General features: G+C 37.0%; 1 protein-coding gene across 2 annotated transcripts in view; it reads right to left on the bottom strand.

Annotated features, from left to right (window-relative positions):
- LOC121382250 (battenin-like) overlaps positions 1-21,277 on the bottom strand; it is a 30,168-nt gene extending 8,891 nt beyond the window's left edge. The window contains exons 1-9 of one of the 2 annotated variants that reach the window (XM_041511782.1): positions 21,151-21,277; positions 9,354-9,433; positions 7,280-7,347; positions 6,600-6,674; positions 5,885-5,937; positions 3,955-3,989; positions 3,004-3,110; positions 2,126-2,183; positions 906-1,048 (exon numbers count right to left, since the gene is read on the bottom strand). In XM_041511782.1, coding sequence (XP_041367716.1) covers positions 906-1,048; positions 2,126-2,183; positions 3,004-3,110; positions 3,955-3,989; positions 5,885-5,937; positions 6,600-6,609 — 406 coding nt within the window. In that variant the 5' untranslated portion in view covers positions 6,610-6,674; positions 7,280-7,347; positions 9,354-9,433; positions 21,151-21,277. Of the gene's footprint in view, positions 1-905; positions 1,049-2,125; positions 2,184-3,003; positions 3,111-3,954; positions 3,990-5,884; positions 5,938-6,599; positions 6,675-7,279; positions 7,348-9,353; positions 9,434-15,403; positions 15,564-21,150 lie in introns of those variants that run through there. The other variant, XM_041511781.1, reaches the window with a different exon arrangement.
- Between the last annotated feature and the right edge of the window lie 78 nt (positions 21,278-21,355).

Below are 21,355 nucleotides of genomic sequence, written 5' to 3'. Positions count from 1 at the left end.
AGGTGAAAGGAGATTTGATCAAATACCGGGAGACTCCCGCGGAATCCGGGAGGGTTAACAGGTCTGCCACTAGAGCATATTGATTTATTAAACATCGGCTACTAGACGTCAAACATTTGGTAATTCTGACATGTAATCTTAGAGGAAATCTGCTGAAAACATTTTTATTAATAGCAAGGGATATTTTATTTGCACTTACTCACAGGCAGGACAGTACATACCTTGGCCTTTAAATATACCAGTCATGGGGCACTGGTTGGAATGGGAAAAGGTGTACGACATATGTCAGCAAATAATCCGTAAACAGTAGGATTATCCCCATATTGTTATATTATATACATGCACATTCAATATGACTTAGAGAAATTACAAATTTTTAATGAGAGTACAATTTAACGGTTTGTTTAGCTTTTAAATTAACAGTATTAAGATTGTAATTATATACATGATGCAGTTATGTCAATATTCAAATATTCGATTTTTAAAATTATTTTAAAAGTTGGCACTGACACAGTAACTCCTCTATAATGACAGTGCTTGCCTGATGCGTGATTGATCTAGGATTGATCCCTGTCAGTGGGCCCATTGGGCTATTTCTTGTTCCAGCCAGTGCTCCACAACTGGTGTAACAAAGGCTGTGGTATGTACTATCCTGTCTTAGGGATGGTGCATATAAAAGACCCCTTGCTGCTAATCGAAAATAGCCCACGAAGTGATGACAGCGGGTTTCCTCTCTCAATATCTGTGTGGTCCTTAACCATATGTCTGATGCCATATAACCATAAATAAAATGTGTTGAGTGCATCGTTAAATAAAACATTTCCTTCCTTCCTCTATATTTTGTCTTCATGAACTTTCAATGTAAGAAGAATAAAAATGTTACAATTAATAGTCCTACATAATACCTGAATCACTTTTTAGTATTGGTCTTGATTCGTCCGATTCCTCATTGACCGACTGTGGTGCCTGGCTGACAGGAACTCGGATCACCAGGAAATAGGCCACCCAATACAACAGAACCACCGGAGTTGTCAACAGGAAGGCATATCTGAAAGTAAACTCTGGGACTTTAAAGATGTTTTTAGAGGGGTGGCGGGAGACAGAGGGGAGATTGATGAGTGCGTTAAATGAAAGCTGGATTTAAAAAATTAATTTATATTTATAAATTAATATTATAATTATGGGGTAATGTGACAAAATTAGCTATAACTAGCTATAGCTATAAATTGCTGACAGTTTTAAAATTGGAGAAAACTTGATGTGTTTTCTCTGTTATAGATACATCACCTGTCCTCATACAACTGCACTCCCCCACCCCCTCCCCTACGGCTAGTAGTCTGGTCCAAACATCCCAACAGCCAATGGGATGGCCTAAAATTCTTCTACTGTATGCTCCCTCTAGTTCGGGTAATGGTGATGTTGAAAAGAAATACATGTAGTTTTGTTTACAGAAAGTTTGCAGTTTGTTTTTGTTTAACGACACCACTAGAGTATATTGATTTATTAATCATCAGCTATTAGATGTCAAACATTTGATAATTTTGACATGTCATATAGTCTTAGAGAGGAAACCTGCTACATTTTTCCACTAGTAGCAAGGGATCTTTTATATGCACCATCCCACAAACAGAATAGCACATTACCATGGCCTTTGATATACCAGTCGTGGTGCACTGGCTGGAACGACAAATAGCCTAATGGGCCACCGACGAGGATTGATCCCAAACCGGCCACACATCAAGTGAGCGCTTTACCACGGGCTTGTTTACAGAAATGAATGAGGTACAGAGTACATCTCATACATACAGCTGGTACACACAACATATTAAAATCACTGTCACAGGTTTTTGAGGTAAGTACCTTCTCGGTGAGGGTGGAATGTAGCCCAGTGGTAGAGCACTAGCTTGATGCACAGTTGGTTAAATTGGGATTAATTCCCATCTGTGCATGGGCCTATTGCGCTATTTCTCATTCAAGCCACATATCAGAATTACCAAAAGTTTGACATCCAATAGCCGATGATTAATACATGTAAATCAATGTGCTCTAGTGGTGTTGTTAAACAAAACCAACTTTAAGCCTACAATAACTATAGGGTCAGTGTTTTTAAGTGGAGTTAACAAACTTGGTAAGATGTTTCAGATGGTCCGTCTTATTTTCATCTTTATCGCTCACAGTGCAACCTGAAAATACAAAAACAACAATATACCCAGGATTTCTGCAAGAGGGTAACATAGGTATGGGGCCATACCCAAATGTTTGGGCAGATTTTATTTGTTTAAGTTGACCTTTTGACAAAATTAATGACTCTTTATCATTACTGTATGATTTTCTTAACCCTCACCAATTTTCCTTCTTGGGGGAGTCCTCCCATAGCCCCTATCGACTGTGGTTGCATTCAGGACACACATTGTAAATAGCGTCATACCCCAAAATTTCTTTCTGGCAGAAACGCTGATACTGTACAATTTTATTGATGGGCTGACAGCCATTTTCCAAAATAGCCACCATCTTGTTCGCACCAACTTCAGTAAATGTCATCTTATATTTTCATAAACTCTACACACCAGAGATTAATTTCAGCCCAAGTGACAAATATTATACTTCTGGCCCCGGTACACTTCACTTTTGGGGGCATCTGCTGCAGGACTATATTTCGGATCATAAGCATATGAGACAGGGGCTGGGGGGGGGGGGGGGGGGGGGGGGGGGGGGGAATTCGGGCAAAAACAATAAGAGATATTCAGGCAAAATAAGCTAACCTAGTGATTCATCTGCAACCCTATATAGATGTTTGGCTAATATGAATAAATGTTGTTATCCAGATTCTGGCATTTTCATCTAATTCGGGAAAAAAATCATCCTGCCCCCAGAAATAGTAACAGAGAAATGAAAAGACAAGAAATTAACAGGTCAATTATGTTTTAAAATATAGGAGGCTGTTTGTTCAAAACAGGCCCATACTTAAATTTAGAGTACATGTGCTGCTAAGACAACACTCACCAAAGATGATATAAATAGTGGCCCCAAGCAACCCAGCCATTCCGGTACCACTCGACCAGGCATTAACCAGCTTGCTCGGAAAACGAGACAGGAAGCCCAAAGTGACACTGAAAACCAGAAAAACAATGTGACGAAAAATTTAAAAGAACAATTTCATGAAATATGAACCTTATGTGTTGGAAAGATATACCATACAATACCATATATGCACTAAAATATACTGACAGTCTAATAAAAAAAAGCATGTAATTTTAGAATTATTAAAATCTGTTCTTATTATTATTATTATTATTATGGGGGCATCCATCTTATGTCTTTCTGGCCGATTTCAATCACTCCAGCTTGCCTACAACTGATATCATGACCGGTAATATTGTGTTAACTACTATAGAGCAACCAAACGTGGTAATTCAAGGCAAGGTGCTTCACTTTTGATCAACCTCATTTTGATACATAATTTTTTCTTTGGTAAAACAACATAAATGCCTATAGTTACTTTAATATAATTTATTTAAACAAACTTTCTACTTGCATTAATAGGACAAAATGGGATTTTTGCTATTGTAAAAAACAAACAAATATCAAGACAAAGTTCATAGCGCAGATGATAGGAAATTCAAACCATGTTTTAATTATGACACAATATGCAGATTTTTAATTTTTCTGCTTTTTATTCAATTTCAGCTTTTTTTGTGTGTAAAATGATTTCCCCCAATTAGATTGGATTTGATCGGAAATGCTGAAAAATTACCTTCATTTAGGTGTCATAACTAGATTTCATCTTTTTGAAGGTCATTACAGCTTTTAGTTTTAAATGATCATATATTATCCCTGCATATATAACCTACTACAAGTAAGTACATGCACAGTACTGCTAATATTGCTTGAATATTACACATTTCATAGTTTTAGCACAGATTATAGTTTGTATCTGTCAAGAAAATCACTTACTTTTCTCCAAACGCTGCACTAGAACCACTCACAACCTAAAATACAAAATCAATTAAACATCAGCATGGGGTCAAACATTTTGTTCATTCATACAAGTATATAGATGTATGGTCACTTCAAAGTTTTTATTGTAATTTAATCAAGTGCATCAAGCAATGCTCACTTAAACCATCTGACCAATTAGTCAATTTAAAGTTTCATGATCATTTCATTTTTATTTCAACTTTATTTCCGTGCTTATATCCAATTAAGGTTCAGGCACGCTGTACTGGGCACACCTCAGATATCTGGGCAGTGGGTTAGTTGTTAATCCTTAGTGAGAGAAGAGGGTGTAGTGGTCTTGCACCTACCCAATGAGTCATTAAAACTCGCTCTGGGTGGGAGCCGGTACCGGGCTGTGAACCCTGTACCTACCAAAGCCAGTTCTTTCTTGATCAAGTAAAACTGAGTACAGTACGTACAGTAGTTACTTCCTTTATAATTTTGTAATCACTGGTGCACTAGTCTCATCAATTAAGTATAATTACATTAAAGGTATATTCAGCTCATGAATATTTATAATTCTTTTTTATTCAAAGCTTGACAATAGTGTATTTATTTAATATACAAATAAGCATTTTGACACAAGCTACTAAAAAAATGAAATGTTAGAAACATTTAAACTTTTAAATTCTGTTGTCCAACAATATATTAAAACAAGAGAGGGAAAAAAAAAGACTACATTTTTAAAATGTTCGGCAAAAACATTTAAGTTTTACAAAATATGTTGTGTAGATAACATTTAGACAATTATTAATCCAAGCTTCTAAAAATTATGAGCATGATAGTTTCATTTGAACATCACTTGCGCAATCTGTTTTGTGTGACCCAGTTTTTATTGGTGCATGACATTTATGACATCATTTACATGGTCATGACAGAGTATGCAAAATTGAAATAGGTTCCTCAACTAGTTTTTGTGTAAACCATATGTGGTTTATGCTAATTTTCAATTCTCAGGGGTTTGTAAATCATTGACTGTGTGAGGCTTGTTAATGATCGATCACAAATTTTAATTACATTCCAAACTCTAGTCATTACTACACATTCACGGTGGTGCTCAAATACATTTAAATCCAAGGAGCTGAAAAGCTTTCATGGGAAAATTGGGAACAAAAATATTTGTAACAGAACAATTTTAATAATTTGCTTAAATCATGAATGGACATTCCACATCTAATAATAATTACTTATACAATAAGTCATGTAATATGTCATGGCATAAATAATTTGACTGAAAAAATCACCATTCCATTCAGAATTTATAAAGTTAAAGTTTGTTTTGTTTAACGACACTAATGGAGCACATTGATTAATTAATCATCGGCTATTGGATGTCAACCATTTGGTAATTCTGACTCGTAGTCATCAGAGGAAACCCGCTACATTTTTCCTAATGCTGCAAGAGATCTTTTAAATGCACTTTCCCACAGACAGGAAAGCATATACCACGGCCTTTGTCCAGTTGTGGTGCACTGGTTGGAATGAGAAAAAAAACAATCAGCTGAATGGATCCACCAAGGTGGTTCAATCCTGCGATGCAAGCATCTCAAGCGAGCACTCAACCGACTGAGCTAAATCCCATCCCAATATACAAAGAGTCCTAGTTTGGATAGCTGGCAATTACTGGGTAATAAAGAAAATTGCCATGGAAAAACATATATCTTGGAAAACGTCTCCATGGTATTTTTCAAGGTAGTTTTGTGGTTAATGTGTACAAGAGCTTATTTTGGTATACAAAAAGAAAATTAATGAAATAAAGGGATATAAAAAATTGAAACATCCATGGAAAAATAAATGCCATAAACAATTTACAACATGTCCATACTTTGTTCGATGTGTGACTGGGAACAAACTTGAGTATTATAAATAAATTCTCAATTTTACTCACAATGCATAACAGAGCAAACCAAAAACTGAATGCATAAGCAACACCAAACAAACCTGGAACACAATATTAAAATAAATAAATTTATTTACTAAATAAATTCAAGACCATACATCAGATAGACAATTTAACACATGCTGTTTTACAGAAAAAAGGAGTTTGTTTATATTTAAATGAACCTTTTCCTCCCATGTCAATGCTGTATACAGAATTTTTGGCTAATACAAACTTTTACAAAAACTAGATATCAAAAAGAACAATTAATTCCTATTTTTCATTATTCTAATAAAAAAAAAGGTTTTATGTTTATACTTTCGTGCAAAATATATGCCGACCAGCTTTGTGAGATGTCACACAATCATATGACTGACACAAGGAATGGAGAAGTAAACAGTTAAAATTAACATAATTGCATTACATTACTCACTCTAAAAGTGCCCTCAGTGATGCTCTCTACCTATGACAATTTATATCTGGCAATTGCTGATGGTGTGTGCCATCGTTAAGTTCGAGCCCTGATTTTGTGAAATTTCATGATTTTGTTGATAAATAACATCTGTTGAACCAAATACAGATTTTAAAGTTCCAAAAACACATACATTCATGCTTTAAAAATAAACTATAAATCAACTATATTTAATTCTTATCACAACAGGTGGTTTTGGGGTGGGTGTTTTTTCAATATTGCCATTTTATTTCCTTTTATACATGTACTTACCCAACAGCATCAAACATCCATTTACTACATATCTGATGGTAAATGACACTTTAAGTAGGAAAAATGTGTTGAGAGCTGCAAAATAAACATAATAAGATGTTTACATACATATATCTCAACATGCAGTGATCAAATTTATCGGGGGGGGGGGGGGGGGGAGGTACAAGTAGTAATTATTAAGAAATGTGTTTTTAAAAGAGGTTGTCTAACAGATTTTGATCACAGATAACCTAAAAATATATTTTAAAATGTTCTGTATATCCACAAATCTTTAAAACAAAATACAGAATAACATATTGTATTTATAATAATTTATTAAGTGAATTGAAAATCCATTTGTTCAAAGGAATGTCACTTTTGCTTTCATCACTGTGTATATATTATATACTGTTCAAGAGAATCAATATTAAATGTATTTCACCTGTAATATATTGACATTCAATTAGTCACATGATCATTATATTTTAGCAGTTGTTACCAAGGTTAATATTTGTAATAATTATATGTATGCATATATTTAGAATATGTATCTTTAACACTGCTGTCTTATAAAATGTTCCGTTATTCCAAATGTGGATATCATGTACTCAAAAAAAAGAATAAATAAAACAAAAACAATAATGATATTTTAGCACACTGACAGATTATATAATTTAAATTAATTAAGATTTGTGACATACATTTAACAACAGCAGCTAAAGCAACATTTGCTCCGAACACCAGTCCAACATTGTTCTTCTCACCAAAGCTGTCGAAAGACAAGGATTTCATTAAAACATATATATTAAGAGTTACATGTACTTCAGGTTTTGGGTCATCATCCATAAAACTGTAATATAAATAAAGAATATACTACAAGAGTGGCCGTTAGATACCATTTATCTTACAATGAGGTGGTTTTCTACATATCTAATAATCAAACGTGATTTGGACACATTTTTAAACAACCAGTTGTAAGATAAATTATATCTATCAAAAAACAAATTTACTATTCTATTTCTTACATATCCTCAAAAAAGAAACAAAAGATTAAAAACTTTTTTTAAACTTCTTGTTTAACTGAAAAAAAATAAAAAAATGTTTTATTTAACGACGCACTCAACACATGTTATTTACGGTTATATAGTGTTAGACATATGGTTAAGAACCACACAGATTTTGAGAGGAAACCCACTGTCGCCACTACATGGGCTACTCTTTCCAATTAGCAGCAAGGGACCTTTTATTTGCGCTTCCCACAGGCAGGATAGCACAAACCATGGCCTTTGTTGAACCAGTTTTGGATCACTGGTCGGTGCAAGTGGTTTACACCTACCCATTTGAGCCTTGTGAAGCACTCACTCAGGGTTTGGAGTCGGTATCTGGATTAAAAATCCCATGCCTCGACTGGGATCCGAACCCAGTACCTACCAGCCTGTAGACCGATGGCCTAACCACGATGCCACTGAGGCCGGTCAAAAGAATGCACCAGTTCATATAGTAAACATAATAAATCCTACCAGTACAACAGCCTCCCTTACTGGTCCAAAATCTACTCCTGTTTTATTTAAGTACACGTACATAATGTCTAAGAATTATGTAGCAATGCTTGAATGAAGTGCTCCTACTGACAGCAGCTAGATGATGATGATAACTTGTTTAATGTGCCCATGTACCACTAGGGTTTCGAACACACCCATCCCGAGTCCAACCTCCGATAAGATCGGTGACCTGACTCGGGATGGGGGGGGGGGGGGGGGGGGGGAGTTGAAAATGGGCAGAATTTTGAAAATAGCAATTAGTAAAAAAGTTAATAGAATAAATTTCAAAAAAAAAGAAAGAAAAAAGTTACAAGCTAAAAATAAAAAGAATTGACTGCTCGGCCAAATATTTATATAAATTAAATAAGAGAAAGAAGAGAGGATCGGACTATTAAATAATAAAAAAAAGAAGAATAATTTCGACATAAACTTTTGAACGCAGATCTAAAAGTTTAAAGTCCGATCGATATGTCCACGTGAGTGGCCTCGTTAAGGCCGTTTGGGTGCACAGCTTATAGGGAGATGGGTTGCAACCTGTCAAGAAAACCCCTAGATTGACAGTCGATAGACGTTGAAGGTGTAGTGCTGTGCTGAACGAGAAAGAGTATCAGACTAGGGTATAGTCCAGTCATCATGGGTTGCTATAGTGGTGCGGACGGGCCCCGACTCCAGAGGATACGAGATGATATCATTATAAAGCAAAGTAAAGTCTAGAAAAGAGTAGTAGGGGCCAACCCCGCTTCCTATTTCTTCTTAGAGTGGGGCGGTCAATCTTCCAGTGTTGCTAGAACAGGCTCGGACATGTAGAGACTAAACGCAAACAACCGTGGCGTTCTGCAGAATGGCCATCATAAGAGTCACGAAAAAACAAGTCAACATAGTCAGACGGAGAAATGACGTGGAGGCGAGGAATCTCGGTAAAAAAGAATCCAACCTGGTGGTGCAGACTGTCGAAATGAGAAGCGTTCCAGCGTTCAATCAGTTCCAATGGCCACATACATCCCAGTAGAAAACTTCATTTCGCTGACAAAAACAATGAAATGAAGGATTCTCAAGTCGAGCACACGAAAGCACGTGCAGTGTGCACCAGCGAAACAAACACATATTACCGCGTGGAACTCCAGACTGGGAATGAGCAGCTAGAGGGAATTTCTTTATTAGCTTAGTCTGTAAAGCATTTGTTCGTATCGCCTCAAAGGAAGTTGATTTACCTGTTAGATTAATCTATGCCTACCTGTCTGCAATTGTATTAGCAGCTGAGTTAACGATCACATATGGTAGATTGTTTATGGCTCCCAGTAGGAAAAAGCCAAACTGAAAATATACAAGGTAAAAACAAAAGTGAATGATAAAGTTACATAACAAATCCAACGTCAACAAAAATGGTCAGGCAAGTGATTAATTGCTCCCCTAACTTAGATTATGGAGAGCCATTTAATAATAATAATAGAATCAATCACCGTTGTGAGGTATACGTAAGGCAATTCCAACCTGAGGGACAAACTGTTTTTTGTGAGGGCCGAGGTTTACAGAGGCCCTGACAAAAACATTTTGTGATTGATTCTTTTTCTTGTCCATTATAATTACAGTAACAAAACATTAATTTTTTAAGCTACGGTTTGTTTGTTGTAGAATGATTCATAAACATTTCACCTACAAACTTCTTTAATGATACGCGGAAATATATGATCCACATTATGCAACGACATAAAAATGTAACACCTTATCAATAAATATAAAATTGAAAATGAGTTATGACGTCAATCGTATGTAGAAATCGTCTAGCCCTTGGGTCAGACAGATTTATCTAGCCCTCGGGTCAGACAGATTTATCTAGCCCTTGGATCAGACAGATTTATCTAGCCCTCGGGTCAGACAGATTTATTTAGCTCTAGGGTCAGACAGATTTTTCTAGCACCGTGCAAAAGCTGGATAACCCTGTCCAGTGGGCAAGAAATGTTCAGATTGATCCCACTAGGCTACAGTCCACCCTACACATGAGAAGCATTTCACTATTAGAGGAGTAAGAAATAGACCCCCTAAAACAATGTCATACAGGACTTAAACTGAATAAACAGGACGTAAACTGAATAATAAGTACATTTTAACATATACTTTATTATCATAAAGCATGAAATTAAAAACCAAATATTTTGACTGAAATGCCCATATGTAGTTGGCGAATACATATTTAGATTGATGAAACAAATGGAAGACTGGCAAATGTTTTGCCGAACAAAAATATGAATCCAGGGCTAGCCCTGACAACACTAGGCAAAGTGGCATTTAGCTCAATCAGTACAGCATTTGCTTGAGATGCTTGGGTCGTCGGGTCGAACCTCCTCAGCAAACCAATTGGATTTTAATCCATCCCAAACAGTGCCCTACAACTGTTATATCAAATGCCATGGTATGTGCTGCTAATGGGGAAATGTAGCAGCTTTCCTCTAAGACAAATGTCTGAGTTACTAGATGTTTAACAACCAAAAGTCAATAATTAAATTTCTGTTACATTCATTACAATTTAATGTAGACCTTCCCATTGGTCCAGCTGTAGCAACACAAGTTTGTTCATTTTAGTTTGCTGCTGATTTTTTTTTATATATACCCCGATGAACGTAAAATAAATAAGACAATCCTTAACTGTTGAATTAATCAATGTGGTCATTTCCTATCAAAGCCAAAACTGGTCACTTTCTAAACCAACTCTCCTGGGACTGGTTGCATGACAGTTGTGTGTGCAGGGGGTGGGGGGATTTGTGGTTTAAAGGTTTAAAGGTTATATGGCATCGGACATATGGTTAAGGACCACACAGATATTGAGAGAGCAAACCCGCTGTCACCAATCCATGGGTTACTCTTTTTCGATTAGCAGCAAGGGATCTTTTATAAGCACCATCCCACAGACAGGATAACACATACCACGCAGGGTTGAAAATTAACATGAAAACCAAGGTCGCCAGCAGGGCCAGTTGAAGAAAAATCTTACTGGCCCTTCTCAAATTCAACTAGCCCTCCAAATATCACATTGGAATATTAATTGCACAGGTAAAATTAAAACTATAGTGTATTTTGTTGAATAATAACCATTTGCGTTAAAGAAATCCGATGAATTGACATTTAACTTCATAATGAATAAAGTAAAAAATAACCTATGCAGTTTGATGGTAATTTATAGAGATTTTTTTTTTTTTAATTTACACTGCACTTTTACCTCCAATAAAATGAGCCGTCACACGCGAAAACCTTCAACTTGGCATGACATCAGAAACCAAGTAAACGCGGAAGTAAAAGTTGACATGCTGTATGTGTTGTCCGTTTTGAAGAATTTAGAAGATGACATCTTCTTTACATGAAAATCAGTTTGAAGTAAACATATATCTGTATGTACAATAGTGTTTGGTTACTATTTTGTATTTTGTACCTGAGAACATTGGTTGAGATCGTTAGCGATACCATCAGTACTTTGATACCAAACATCAAATTAGGATCGTATCGGGTTGCATGGGTCTACCACTCGGTTAGGCCTACCTGTTCTGTCGACTACAATCAACACCTCTATTTCTACTCCTATTTCTAATCTAAAGACTGAAAACTAAATCATTTCCTACAACAACAAAAAAATATATCTGTAACAATACTACATTTTTAGTTATTTATTTTACCATCGTTTGCAAACAAATTTACTGTCGTCTGCACACACATTGTGGTATGGTAACAGAAACGTTTCATTTATATACCTTTATTATACGTCATGATGTCATTGCATAAGCTGGCCTAGAGGTTGTTTCTCCCTCAACCAATTTTATTATTATTATTATTATTATTATTACTGTGTGTGTATGTGCGTGCATGTGTGTGTGCGATAATTATTAAATTATTATAATATCTGTTCACTTTACTCACTTCACATCATTTGTATAGAAGGAGTTGATTTTCTTTCCTTACAGATGTATATTTTAATTTCTCGTCCCATCCAGTGCACAATGACTGGCATATCAAAGGCCGTGGTATGTGCTATCCTGTCTGTGGGATGGTGCATATAAAACATCCGTTGCTACTAATAGAAAATGTAGCAGGTTTCCTCTGTAAGACTATAGGTCAATATTACCAAATGTTTGACATCCAATAGCCGATGATTAATAAATCAATGTTTTCTAACTTTAACTTTAACTGTATTGGATGAATATGATAAGCACAGGCCAGTATATGCTGACAGTAATACTGAACATAGAATCAAACACTTATCTTATGATAACACCAGTGAGCAGAATGACACTGAACCTGATCCAATTAGCACAAGTTACAGAAAGGATACAGTGGATTGTCTTTGAAAATCAAATTTATGACCATATATTTTGAAGTTAAGAGATATGGAAAAAGAACAGAAGGAAATGTAGGCCTACATAATATCTTTGCTGGGTAAAAATTAAAGGAGGCCGGAAGCCCCCATCCACTCTCCTAAAAAAGAAACCAGAAGAGAAAAAGGAAAAAAAGGGGTGGGAAACATGGTTACTGTATAGGCTAGCCCCGAGTACTTCGGCTATATGTAGGCCTATCATTGGGTATTGGTCGACTTTGCGAAAAGACATACCCCTTGTTTTAATATTATTTTAATAAAGGTTTCAAGATATCTAAAAACATAAAGGTGATCCCCTAAATTGGGATATTGTGTCTGTGTTCTATTTATTTTTTCATCGAATGAATCGATCGCACTGATATCGCCAGGTGATAAAAAATAGTTTCGTTTTAGTAAAGGCGGTGTATATATAATTTGGCATCCAAGAAAAATACTTTTAATGATGAACACTACCACTTCCGTTATTTTTATAAGCGGTGATACCCCCAAAATGAAAAGTTCTAATATTTTATAAAGAATTGCCGAATAAACAAATGACTAATTAAAAATCATCAATTACGACCAACTACATCTGCAATTGAGATCAAAACATCAGACGAAAGTTAGTGAACACTAAAAGTAATTTACCGAGGCTGTTAAAATAGTGTTAAATTACGTTACGGTAACTATCGTAAGCTACTGAAGTTTTTCCACACCGCAGCTTGTTTTCTTTGATGTCGAATGTGCTGACTGATCAATTTTTTTTTCAGTGTGAAAAAAAAAGAAGAGTCCAATATGAAATAGCGGAGCTGGGTTCTGTAAAATATAGTAGGATGCGGGAAAATAAAGAGGGATGGCAGGCCTTGACCTTAACTTTTTTCAGCAGTATCCCACCGGTCTACCAGGTTATAAAATCTGGTAGCTCTCAGTAAAAATTGGTAGCACCATAATTTTAATAAAAAAAAAAATCTAAATACTTTATTTTTATTTAAACATGTTGTGTTAGGTGGGGGTTTTATGTGTTTAAGCGTCTTGTTGATTGTGGAGCAACTGGATGTGCAAAAAAAAATCTAGTAGACCGGTGGACTACTGGGTTTAGACATCTGGTAGCCCAGGCAACAAATTGGTAACCAAAACGACCGGGGCTACTGCTATGGTCAAGCCTTGGATGGAGAAAAATAAAGGGGGTGGCAAAACACGAAAGCGGGGCGGCAAAATGCAATAGCGTGCTGGCCGCCCTGCTTAAATGGAGCAGCGAGAACACTTGTCACAACAGAAACAAAACTAAATATAAAACCATTAGACCCTGTGTCCGCCCCAAGTACCAGGTTAAAATACGCCCACTACCAACCGAAGAATGAAACGATATCGTTCGACAGTACGACAGCAACAAAATATAAAATTACTCCATAGTGGATACAGGAATCTGAATAAAGTTGGGTGGGGTGCAATATGTAACAGAAAATTGAAAAACATTAGTGCGAAATGTTGTAGTTCGTTAAATTTCATATCTCAAACTAATTAGTATTAGCCTACATTCATGTATGGGATCTGTAGATTAATGTTTTAAAATTAAATCGGAATATATCGCTTTTAAAAAAAAGAAGATAAATCGGAATATATAACTTAACATACTGGGTAAAAATAAAATGAACAAAGTACCGATTCTAAATCAACCGATTCATTGAAATTGGGCGGGAAGTAACCTAGAATAAGGTAATAACATTGAAATTTCATTTTGACGCCGTCTACTTTGATTTTGAAAATGTGACATCATTAATGCTGTATTTTTACAAGATATAATTAAGATAGAGCTCAAATACCTGAGATTTAGTTTTGTAAGGTTATTACCTGTTATTTACCAAAAAATAAGACAAACGTTGTTGTTTTTTGCTAAGTCGTAGGTTTTCCCATGTGACGGCTCAAATGTTATTTGAGATGGTATGTGTTTAAAACTTAATAAATCAATATGTTTTTATATAAATTTTATCTTTATGCATTATGTTGGCACTGTCAGAATATAGAACATGTTCTAGGTCTTCTGCTGCCAGATCTATAGTTGGCGCCAACATAGACGCGGTGTGTTTTGTCACATTTGATTCAGTTTCTGTGTGTTTCTTTTTTAATTAGTACCATACTCGCCAGACACTAAATCGATGGTCATCCAACGGACTACGTTTATAAAATTCTTAGTCGCCCTTGGCAAATAAAGGTTGCCACGGGCGACCGCTAATTTTCAACCCTGACCACGGCCTTAGATATACCAGTCGTGGTGCACAGGCTGGAGCGAGAAATAGCCCAATGGGACCACTGACAGGGATCGATCCCAGACCAACCGTGCATCAAGTGAATGCTTTACCACTGGACTAAATCCCGCCCCTTGGGGGTTTAAACCCCTGCCCTGAGCAAATTTTTTTTTCAATATATTTTCTGGGGTAGCATAATTCGACCCCCTAAAAATGTCACTTGACACAGATTTCTTGCATATAGACGCCTACCTTATCAGGCGTGGTCGGTCTAGGATCGATCCCCGTCAGTGGGCCCATTGCGTTATTTCTCGCTCCAGCCTGTGCACCACGACTTGTATATCAATGGCTGTGGTATGTGTTTAATCCTGTCTCTGGGATGGTGCATATAAAAGATCCCTTGACCGACTTGTATGGTTTAACATTAAAGGAAACATGTCACGTAAACCATATTTGGCACCAACCATGTACAATTAATTATAAATTGAATCACCTAAAAAATTTTTTTATAAAAAATTCATTAGTAAAACTTGCACTCGCTCGATTTCTATTTTGGACTTAAACAAACAACAAAAATCTTCGCCCTGGACCTGGACTTCTAATTTTCTCACGTCTAAGAATTGCCATAGGTTGACAGCTCTGCCTTCATTATCCGTGAGATGTCATGAAATTAATGAATTGATTTCTATTCTAACTTACCCAGTTCCTAAGTATCGCAGACATGACTTGCTTTTTTTATTATTATATTTGTTTTGCAGACTACAGAATGCAAGCAGTTTGCAACATGTTCTACAACTGTCAACTGTGTATTATCATTCAATGACATATGACTGATACTACATTTAGCGACTCTACAGTGTCAAAGTTCATTTCCACGAAATGTGTCTTCCGTGTAATGGAAGGGAGACAACTCTCTTTTAGATTTTCCGTACATATACTTTGTGTGCATCAAAAGGGAACCGAAATAAATGTTTTATTTAACGACGCACTCGACACATTTTATTTACGGTTATATGGCGTCAGACATATGGTTAAGGACCATACATATATTGAGAGAGGAAACCCGCTGTCGCCACTTCATAGGTTACTCTTTTTCGATTAGCAGCAAGGGATGTTTTATAGGCCTATGCACCATCCCACAAAGTAGTACATACCACGGCCTTTGATATACCAGTCGTGGTGCACTGGCTGGAACGAGAAATAGAGCAATGGGGCCACCGACGGGGATCGATCTTACACCGACCGCGCATCGAGCGAGCGCTGTACCAATGGGCTACGTCTCGCCCCAAAAGGGAACCGATGAATTGGCATAATTCCATGATGAATAGGCTATAGTTCAAATTCCTATAAAATAATATTGTTAATATTTAACCCATAGCATACCATTTCATAATGATTATATTTGAAATTCATATAAAATAATATTAGTAATATTTAAACCCATACCAACCAATTTTAAAAATAATAATGTGAAAACATTTTCAGTGTGAATAAAAAAAAGTTTGTTTGAATCTTATTTTCAATACAGGGTGAAGACTAATTGCTAGAACAACCAACATATATGCAGATTCACTTGCAGTGTCCCCTATACATGTAATCAATAATGGAGTATACAGATACTAAAGGTAGAACGTTACGTGCTTTATCTTGGCTGTTTCATCAGTTGTCTGTATACCTGTATTGTAAAATAATATTTAACCTATGCAATTTGATGATAATTTGTAAGTTATTTTATTTACTCTGATTTTAAAAATTATTATTATTATTATTTAATGTTATTTGAGTTGGAATGGGTTTAAAACTTAATAGGGCCTAATATGGACTTTACACGTACAATTAGCCTTTAACTTGACGAGTAAGAAAGAATGAAAGAAAGAAAAGAACAATAAACACGTAGAGTATTAAAAAAATGATTAACCTATAATTATGGCACCCACATAGGCATAGGAAGTCTTAAATATCCTCCGCATCTAGGCATATGCCTATCATTTTTGGATTAACCCCTTGGAAGCAATTAAATATTAAACGTATTTATCTTAAATAATGTGGATGAATGCAGGTCGATTCACGTTTTAAAATGTTTCTTTTTTCATTTTAGTTATTCGTTAATTTAAAACCTTTTAAAAGTATTTTTTTGTTGAAACCCTTCAAATTTTGCTGCGTATCTCCAACTCCTCAATAAAACGTTTTTCATAAATATGTGTATACATGTGTTACGGTTCGGTAGCCTACCAGAGTTTAAACTGAACCCCAAAATGTGGCCTAAATATTATCAACTTGTTCAGAAAATCTGTAGCCAGAGCCAAGTTTCAATAAGCCATACAGCTAAAATGGCTGTAGATTTACAAAGAGCCCGCGAGGTTTTATTTCGCATTTTGGGTAACGCCGACAATAAAAAATAACTTTTTTTGGCATCAGCAGTGGCTAGCTAGGGAGTTGGGTGGGGGTTGGGTACGGGGGCAATGCCCCCCCCCCCCCCCCCGAATCAAATTATTTTTTCTTTCATTTTTACTGTATTAAATTTTATAAAATCATACATACATAGTCTGGTTTGGCACCCCTCCCCCCAAAAATGGGTTGCCCCCTATATAAACTTCTGGCTACGCCAGTGGATATCAGATAGGCAGTAACACCCGCAAAAATAAAAACTTCGTATTGTTATCTTCTAAATAGTCAACGTCAGTTTTAAAATATAGCCTACATAAAAATAATAACTCCAAAAGTCCTGCAATGCATGTGGAAGCATCTACAACTAACAACGTCTGAGGAATATGTACCCATGCTTTTATATTAGTCTAAAATTATTTATATACTGAGAGGCATAGATAATATACTCTTAAAAAAAAATAGGGGAACTCTAATAAGAATTTACAATTGCCAAAATTGTAAGGTATATTAGCTGTGGGGAATGGTTATATGGTAATAGTGAATTAATTGGGCAAACATTACAACCGGTAGTCCAGTTTTACAGTAGGTTTTTATGACTATCTTGAAGGACGATTGGGGTCAAAAGTGAAATTTGAAAGAATACGTTTTTTTTCATCAGTAGTGGGTGATACCGCCACGATGTGTCAGACATTCATTCAGTCGACGAGGCATACTGCGTATGAGTCTCCCAAATGCCATTTGCGGGAGTCTGTTCCATTCCTCTTGCAACGCTTGACCAAGTTCCGCTAACGTGGTCGGCGGCCTTTGACGTTGACGCACGCGTCTCCCTATCATGTTCCAGACGTGTTCAATGGGGGAAAGCTTTGGGCTCATTGCTGGCCATGACATTTGATAGATGTTGTGCTGCTGGAGGTGAGCAACGACGATTCGTACACGGTGAGCACGGGCATTGTCGTCCTGAAAAACAAAACGTCGACCCACACGCCTAGCGAACGGGACGACAAAGGGTGTCAATATATTGTCCCGGTAGTACTGCCCAGTGACCCTTCCTTGCACAATATGGAGGGGGTTCTGTCAGTGATAGTGATACCACCCCACACCATAACCGATCCACCGCCAAATCTGTCATAAAATCGCATTGTGACGTTGGCGTGCCGTTCATTTCGTCGCGACCGCCTCGGTGGCGTCGTGGCAGGCCATCGGTCTACAGGCTGGTAGGTACTGGGTTCGGATCCCAGTCGAGGCATGGGATTTTTAATCCAGATACCGACTCCAAGCCCTGAGTGAGTGCTCCGCAAGGCTCATTGGGTGGGTGTAAACCACTTGCACCGACCAGTGATCCATAACTGGTTCAACAAAGGCCATGGTTTGTGCTATCCTGCCTATGGGAAGCGCAAATAAAAGATCCCTTACTGCTAATCGGAAGAGTAGCCCATGTAGTGGCGACAGCGGGTTTCCTCTCAAAATCTGTGTGGTCCTTAACCATATGTCTGACGCCATATAACCGTAAATAAAATGTGTTGAGTGCATCGTTAAATAAAACATTTCTTTCATTTCGTCGTCGCCAGACCCGACCATGACACGTGACCAGCAACGAATACCCCGGTTCTGACGTTCCCTACACCATTCACGTCTGTGAGCAATGTGACGATTTGTCAATGTAGGCACAACCTGGGGCCGTCGAGCATGAAGATGGGTTGCATGAAGACGATTTCTAATCGTCTGATCCGTAACTTGGACACCAGTAGCCTGATGAAGGTTTGCGACAATTTGATTTGCCGTTTGAGCTCGATTTCTTAGAGCCTGGTTACGGATGAATCGATCCTGTACTCCTGTCGTTGCCCTGGGACGACCTGAACGGGGTCGATCGTCAACATTTTGGGTTTGTTGGTACCTGTTCCATAGTCTGCTAATCACCGACTTCGAAACATTGAAGATGTTGGCCACTTCACGCTGACTTCTGCTCGTTTGCAGCATGCCAATAGCCTGTAGACGCTCATCGCAAATTCAAACAATAAAAATTACTAAAACAAAACAATAACAACTGTATGATCAACAGAATGAAAACGATTGACAGAAATAATGTTCCACAGTGATTAATCGACCTTCCTTGAAATTGTCAAAATCGAGAATGACACCTCACGCAGGTGTACGGGGCAACTGCATGATGCACGTGCAAACTATGGAATGTGTTTTGGTGTGTTGATAAACAGACCAGGGTCCTAATTCACTAAACTCTCGCAACTTTGCGATCTCGCAGTGCAATGCTAAAAGACTTACACAGAGGATGCTTTGTTGTCTAGCAGAGCCTAAGAGAGCTTTGTGAATTAGGCCCCTGAACGTTCTTTACTAAAATGTTTGTGGTGAAAACGTATGTTCGGTCTAATAGTTGATATTGGTTTAAACAATATTTATTTGCCAAAACAACATACTGGGATTGGTCAACAGGCTTAGCCTATATTAAGTCCTCTCCCTGATAGCTGATATTAAAGCGGCAATATCCGGAATATTTTTATTATTTAAGCACTCCGCATTGGTTTCACTACGCTGGCTTATCCAGGTCAAAAACAAAGCCAGTATTTTGAAAGTGGGCCACTTTTGACGGGCTCCTACCGATCTCGGTTATCATTGGCTTATCACAAGTGTGGAATTCCCCAACAAGAGATCACGTGAGATTTCGCAAGTTTTGAACAAATTTAACTGTCTTGATTGAGGGGTCGTCTCATATCTCCAAAACATATCTATAGCCATAGAGGTATGGTACAACGCCTTTCTAGGGGTCGGTGGGTAGGGGATTTGCCTTGAAATTTTGACATTAGCCAGCTGTTGGCATACGCGTTACATGTAAGGGGGTGTTACTAATTACGTAACGCTCTAGGGGTAGAGGAAGAGGGTACTGTGTTCGATTTACGTAACATTTTCAAGACTATATGTTATTTTTTATTAATTACTTAGACCTAAAAGGGTGTTTTTTTGGAAATGCGCGGTCAGTCTAGGATCGATCCCCATCGGCGGGTATATAAAAAACCATGGTATGTGATATCCTGTCTGTGAGATGATACATATAAACGATCCCTTGCTAAAAACAAAATGTAGCGGGTTTCCAAAGCGCGTGTGCAGGGATTTCAACGGGGTTGGAGTTATAGACTGTGTTGAGCGAAGTTTATATGGGGCCATAGTCCCCCAGAAAATACATTTCAATTTTTTTTAAGCTTGGGCAAGTAAGGGTTTCGACCTCCAATACCCTCCCCCTGCATATGCACCCGAGTCCTCTCTAAGATTATATGTCAAAATTACCAAATGTTAGACATCCAACAGCAGATGGAAGGAAGGAGCGACGCACTCAACACATTTTATTTACGATTGTATTGAGTCGGATGATTATTAAATCAATATGCTCTAACTTTGATAAAGAATATTTATTTGAATTTGTCAATTTTAACACGTAAAATTAAGAAGTGAAAACGTTCATTGTCTGCTTTAGTGTATTTTATTTTTTAAAATATATACATGATCAATGTGTTAAACTAAGCTTTGAAAGTTCTACTAACACTTTATAAAATATTAATTCTGAAATAGGAAGGTACGATTGTCGATAATACGTTGTCAAGATCAAACCGGTTTTAACGAAAGACTCTAGTACCGTATCCTCAACCGAACGTTCTTCGTACAGCGCAAGATTTCTCTTTTAATTTTTTGAGACGAACCCACAATTTGAAATCGGCAAACGCACGTGTTAACTGAAACTGACAACAGGCTGTCGTTTGTGCTTTGCTGAGCTATGGCGGCACAGGCGACGAATCGAGCGTATACTTTTGACGATCTCCGTTCATAGCGAACACACACGAGTTTTTTAAAAGTGCATTTCAGCTTGTATTTCATATTTGTACATGATGTTATAATATGGTAACCAGAGAATGTAATTTTAACATTAATATTTCAGGTTCCCCTACTTTTTATGAAGAGTATATACTGGGTATTTATCTGATATTCTATTGGTAATATGTTATTTGTCCACATGCTTAATATATTATAAGATATTCAGCAAAATAACCTACCCATTGCGTTATTTACGCATCTCAGTATATTTATGCAATTTGTCCCTCCTTAACTCAACATTTTCTTTGCCTGGCCTTGATATGGGTTATTGAGAATATTCAAATTGCAATCAGATTGATTCACGTCAGATTCATCAGAGGGACTTATACAAAATGATGCTTGGTCATATATTGTTACTGTCGATAATTATTTAGGGAAAGCTAA

The sequence above is a fragment of the Gigantopelta aegis genome, chromosome 9 (assembly GCF_016097555.1).
Source record: "Gigantopelta aegis isolate Gae_Host chromosome 9, Gae_host_genome, whole genome shotgun sequence".
In the NCBI taxonomy this organism is placed as follows: Eukaryota; Metazoa; Mollusca; class Gastropoda; order Neomphalida; family Peltospiridae; genus Gigantopelta; species Gigantopelta aegis.
Note: the sequence above shows the minus strand (reverse complement) of the source record. Positions and strands in the feature narration are given on the sequence as shown.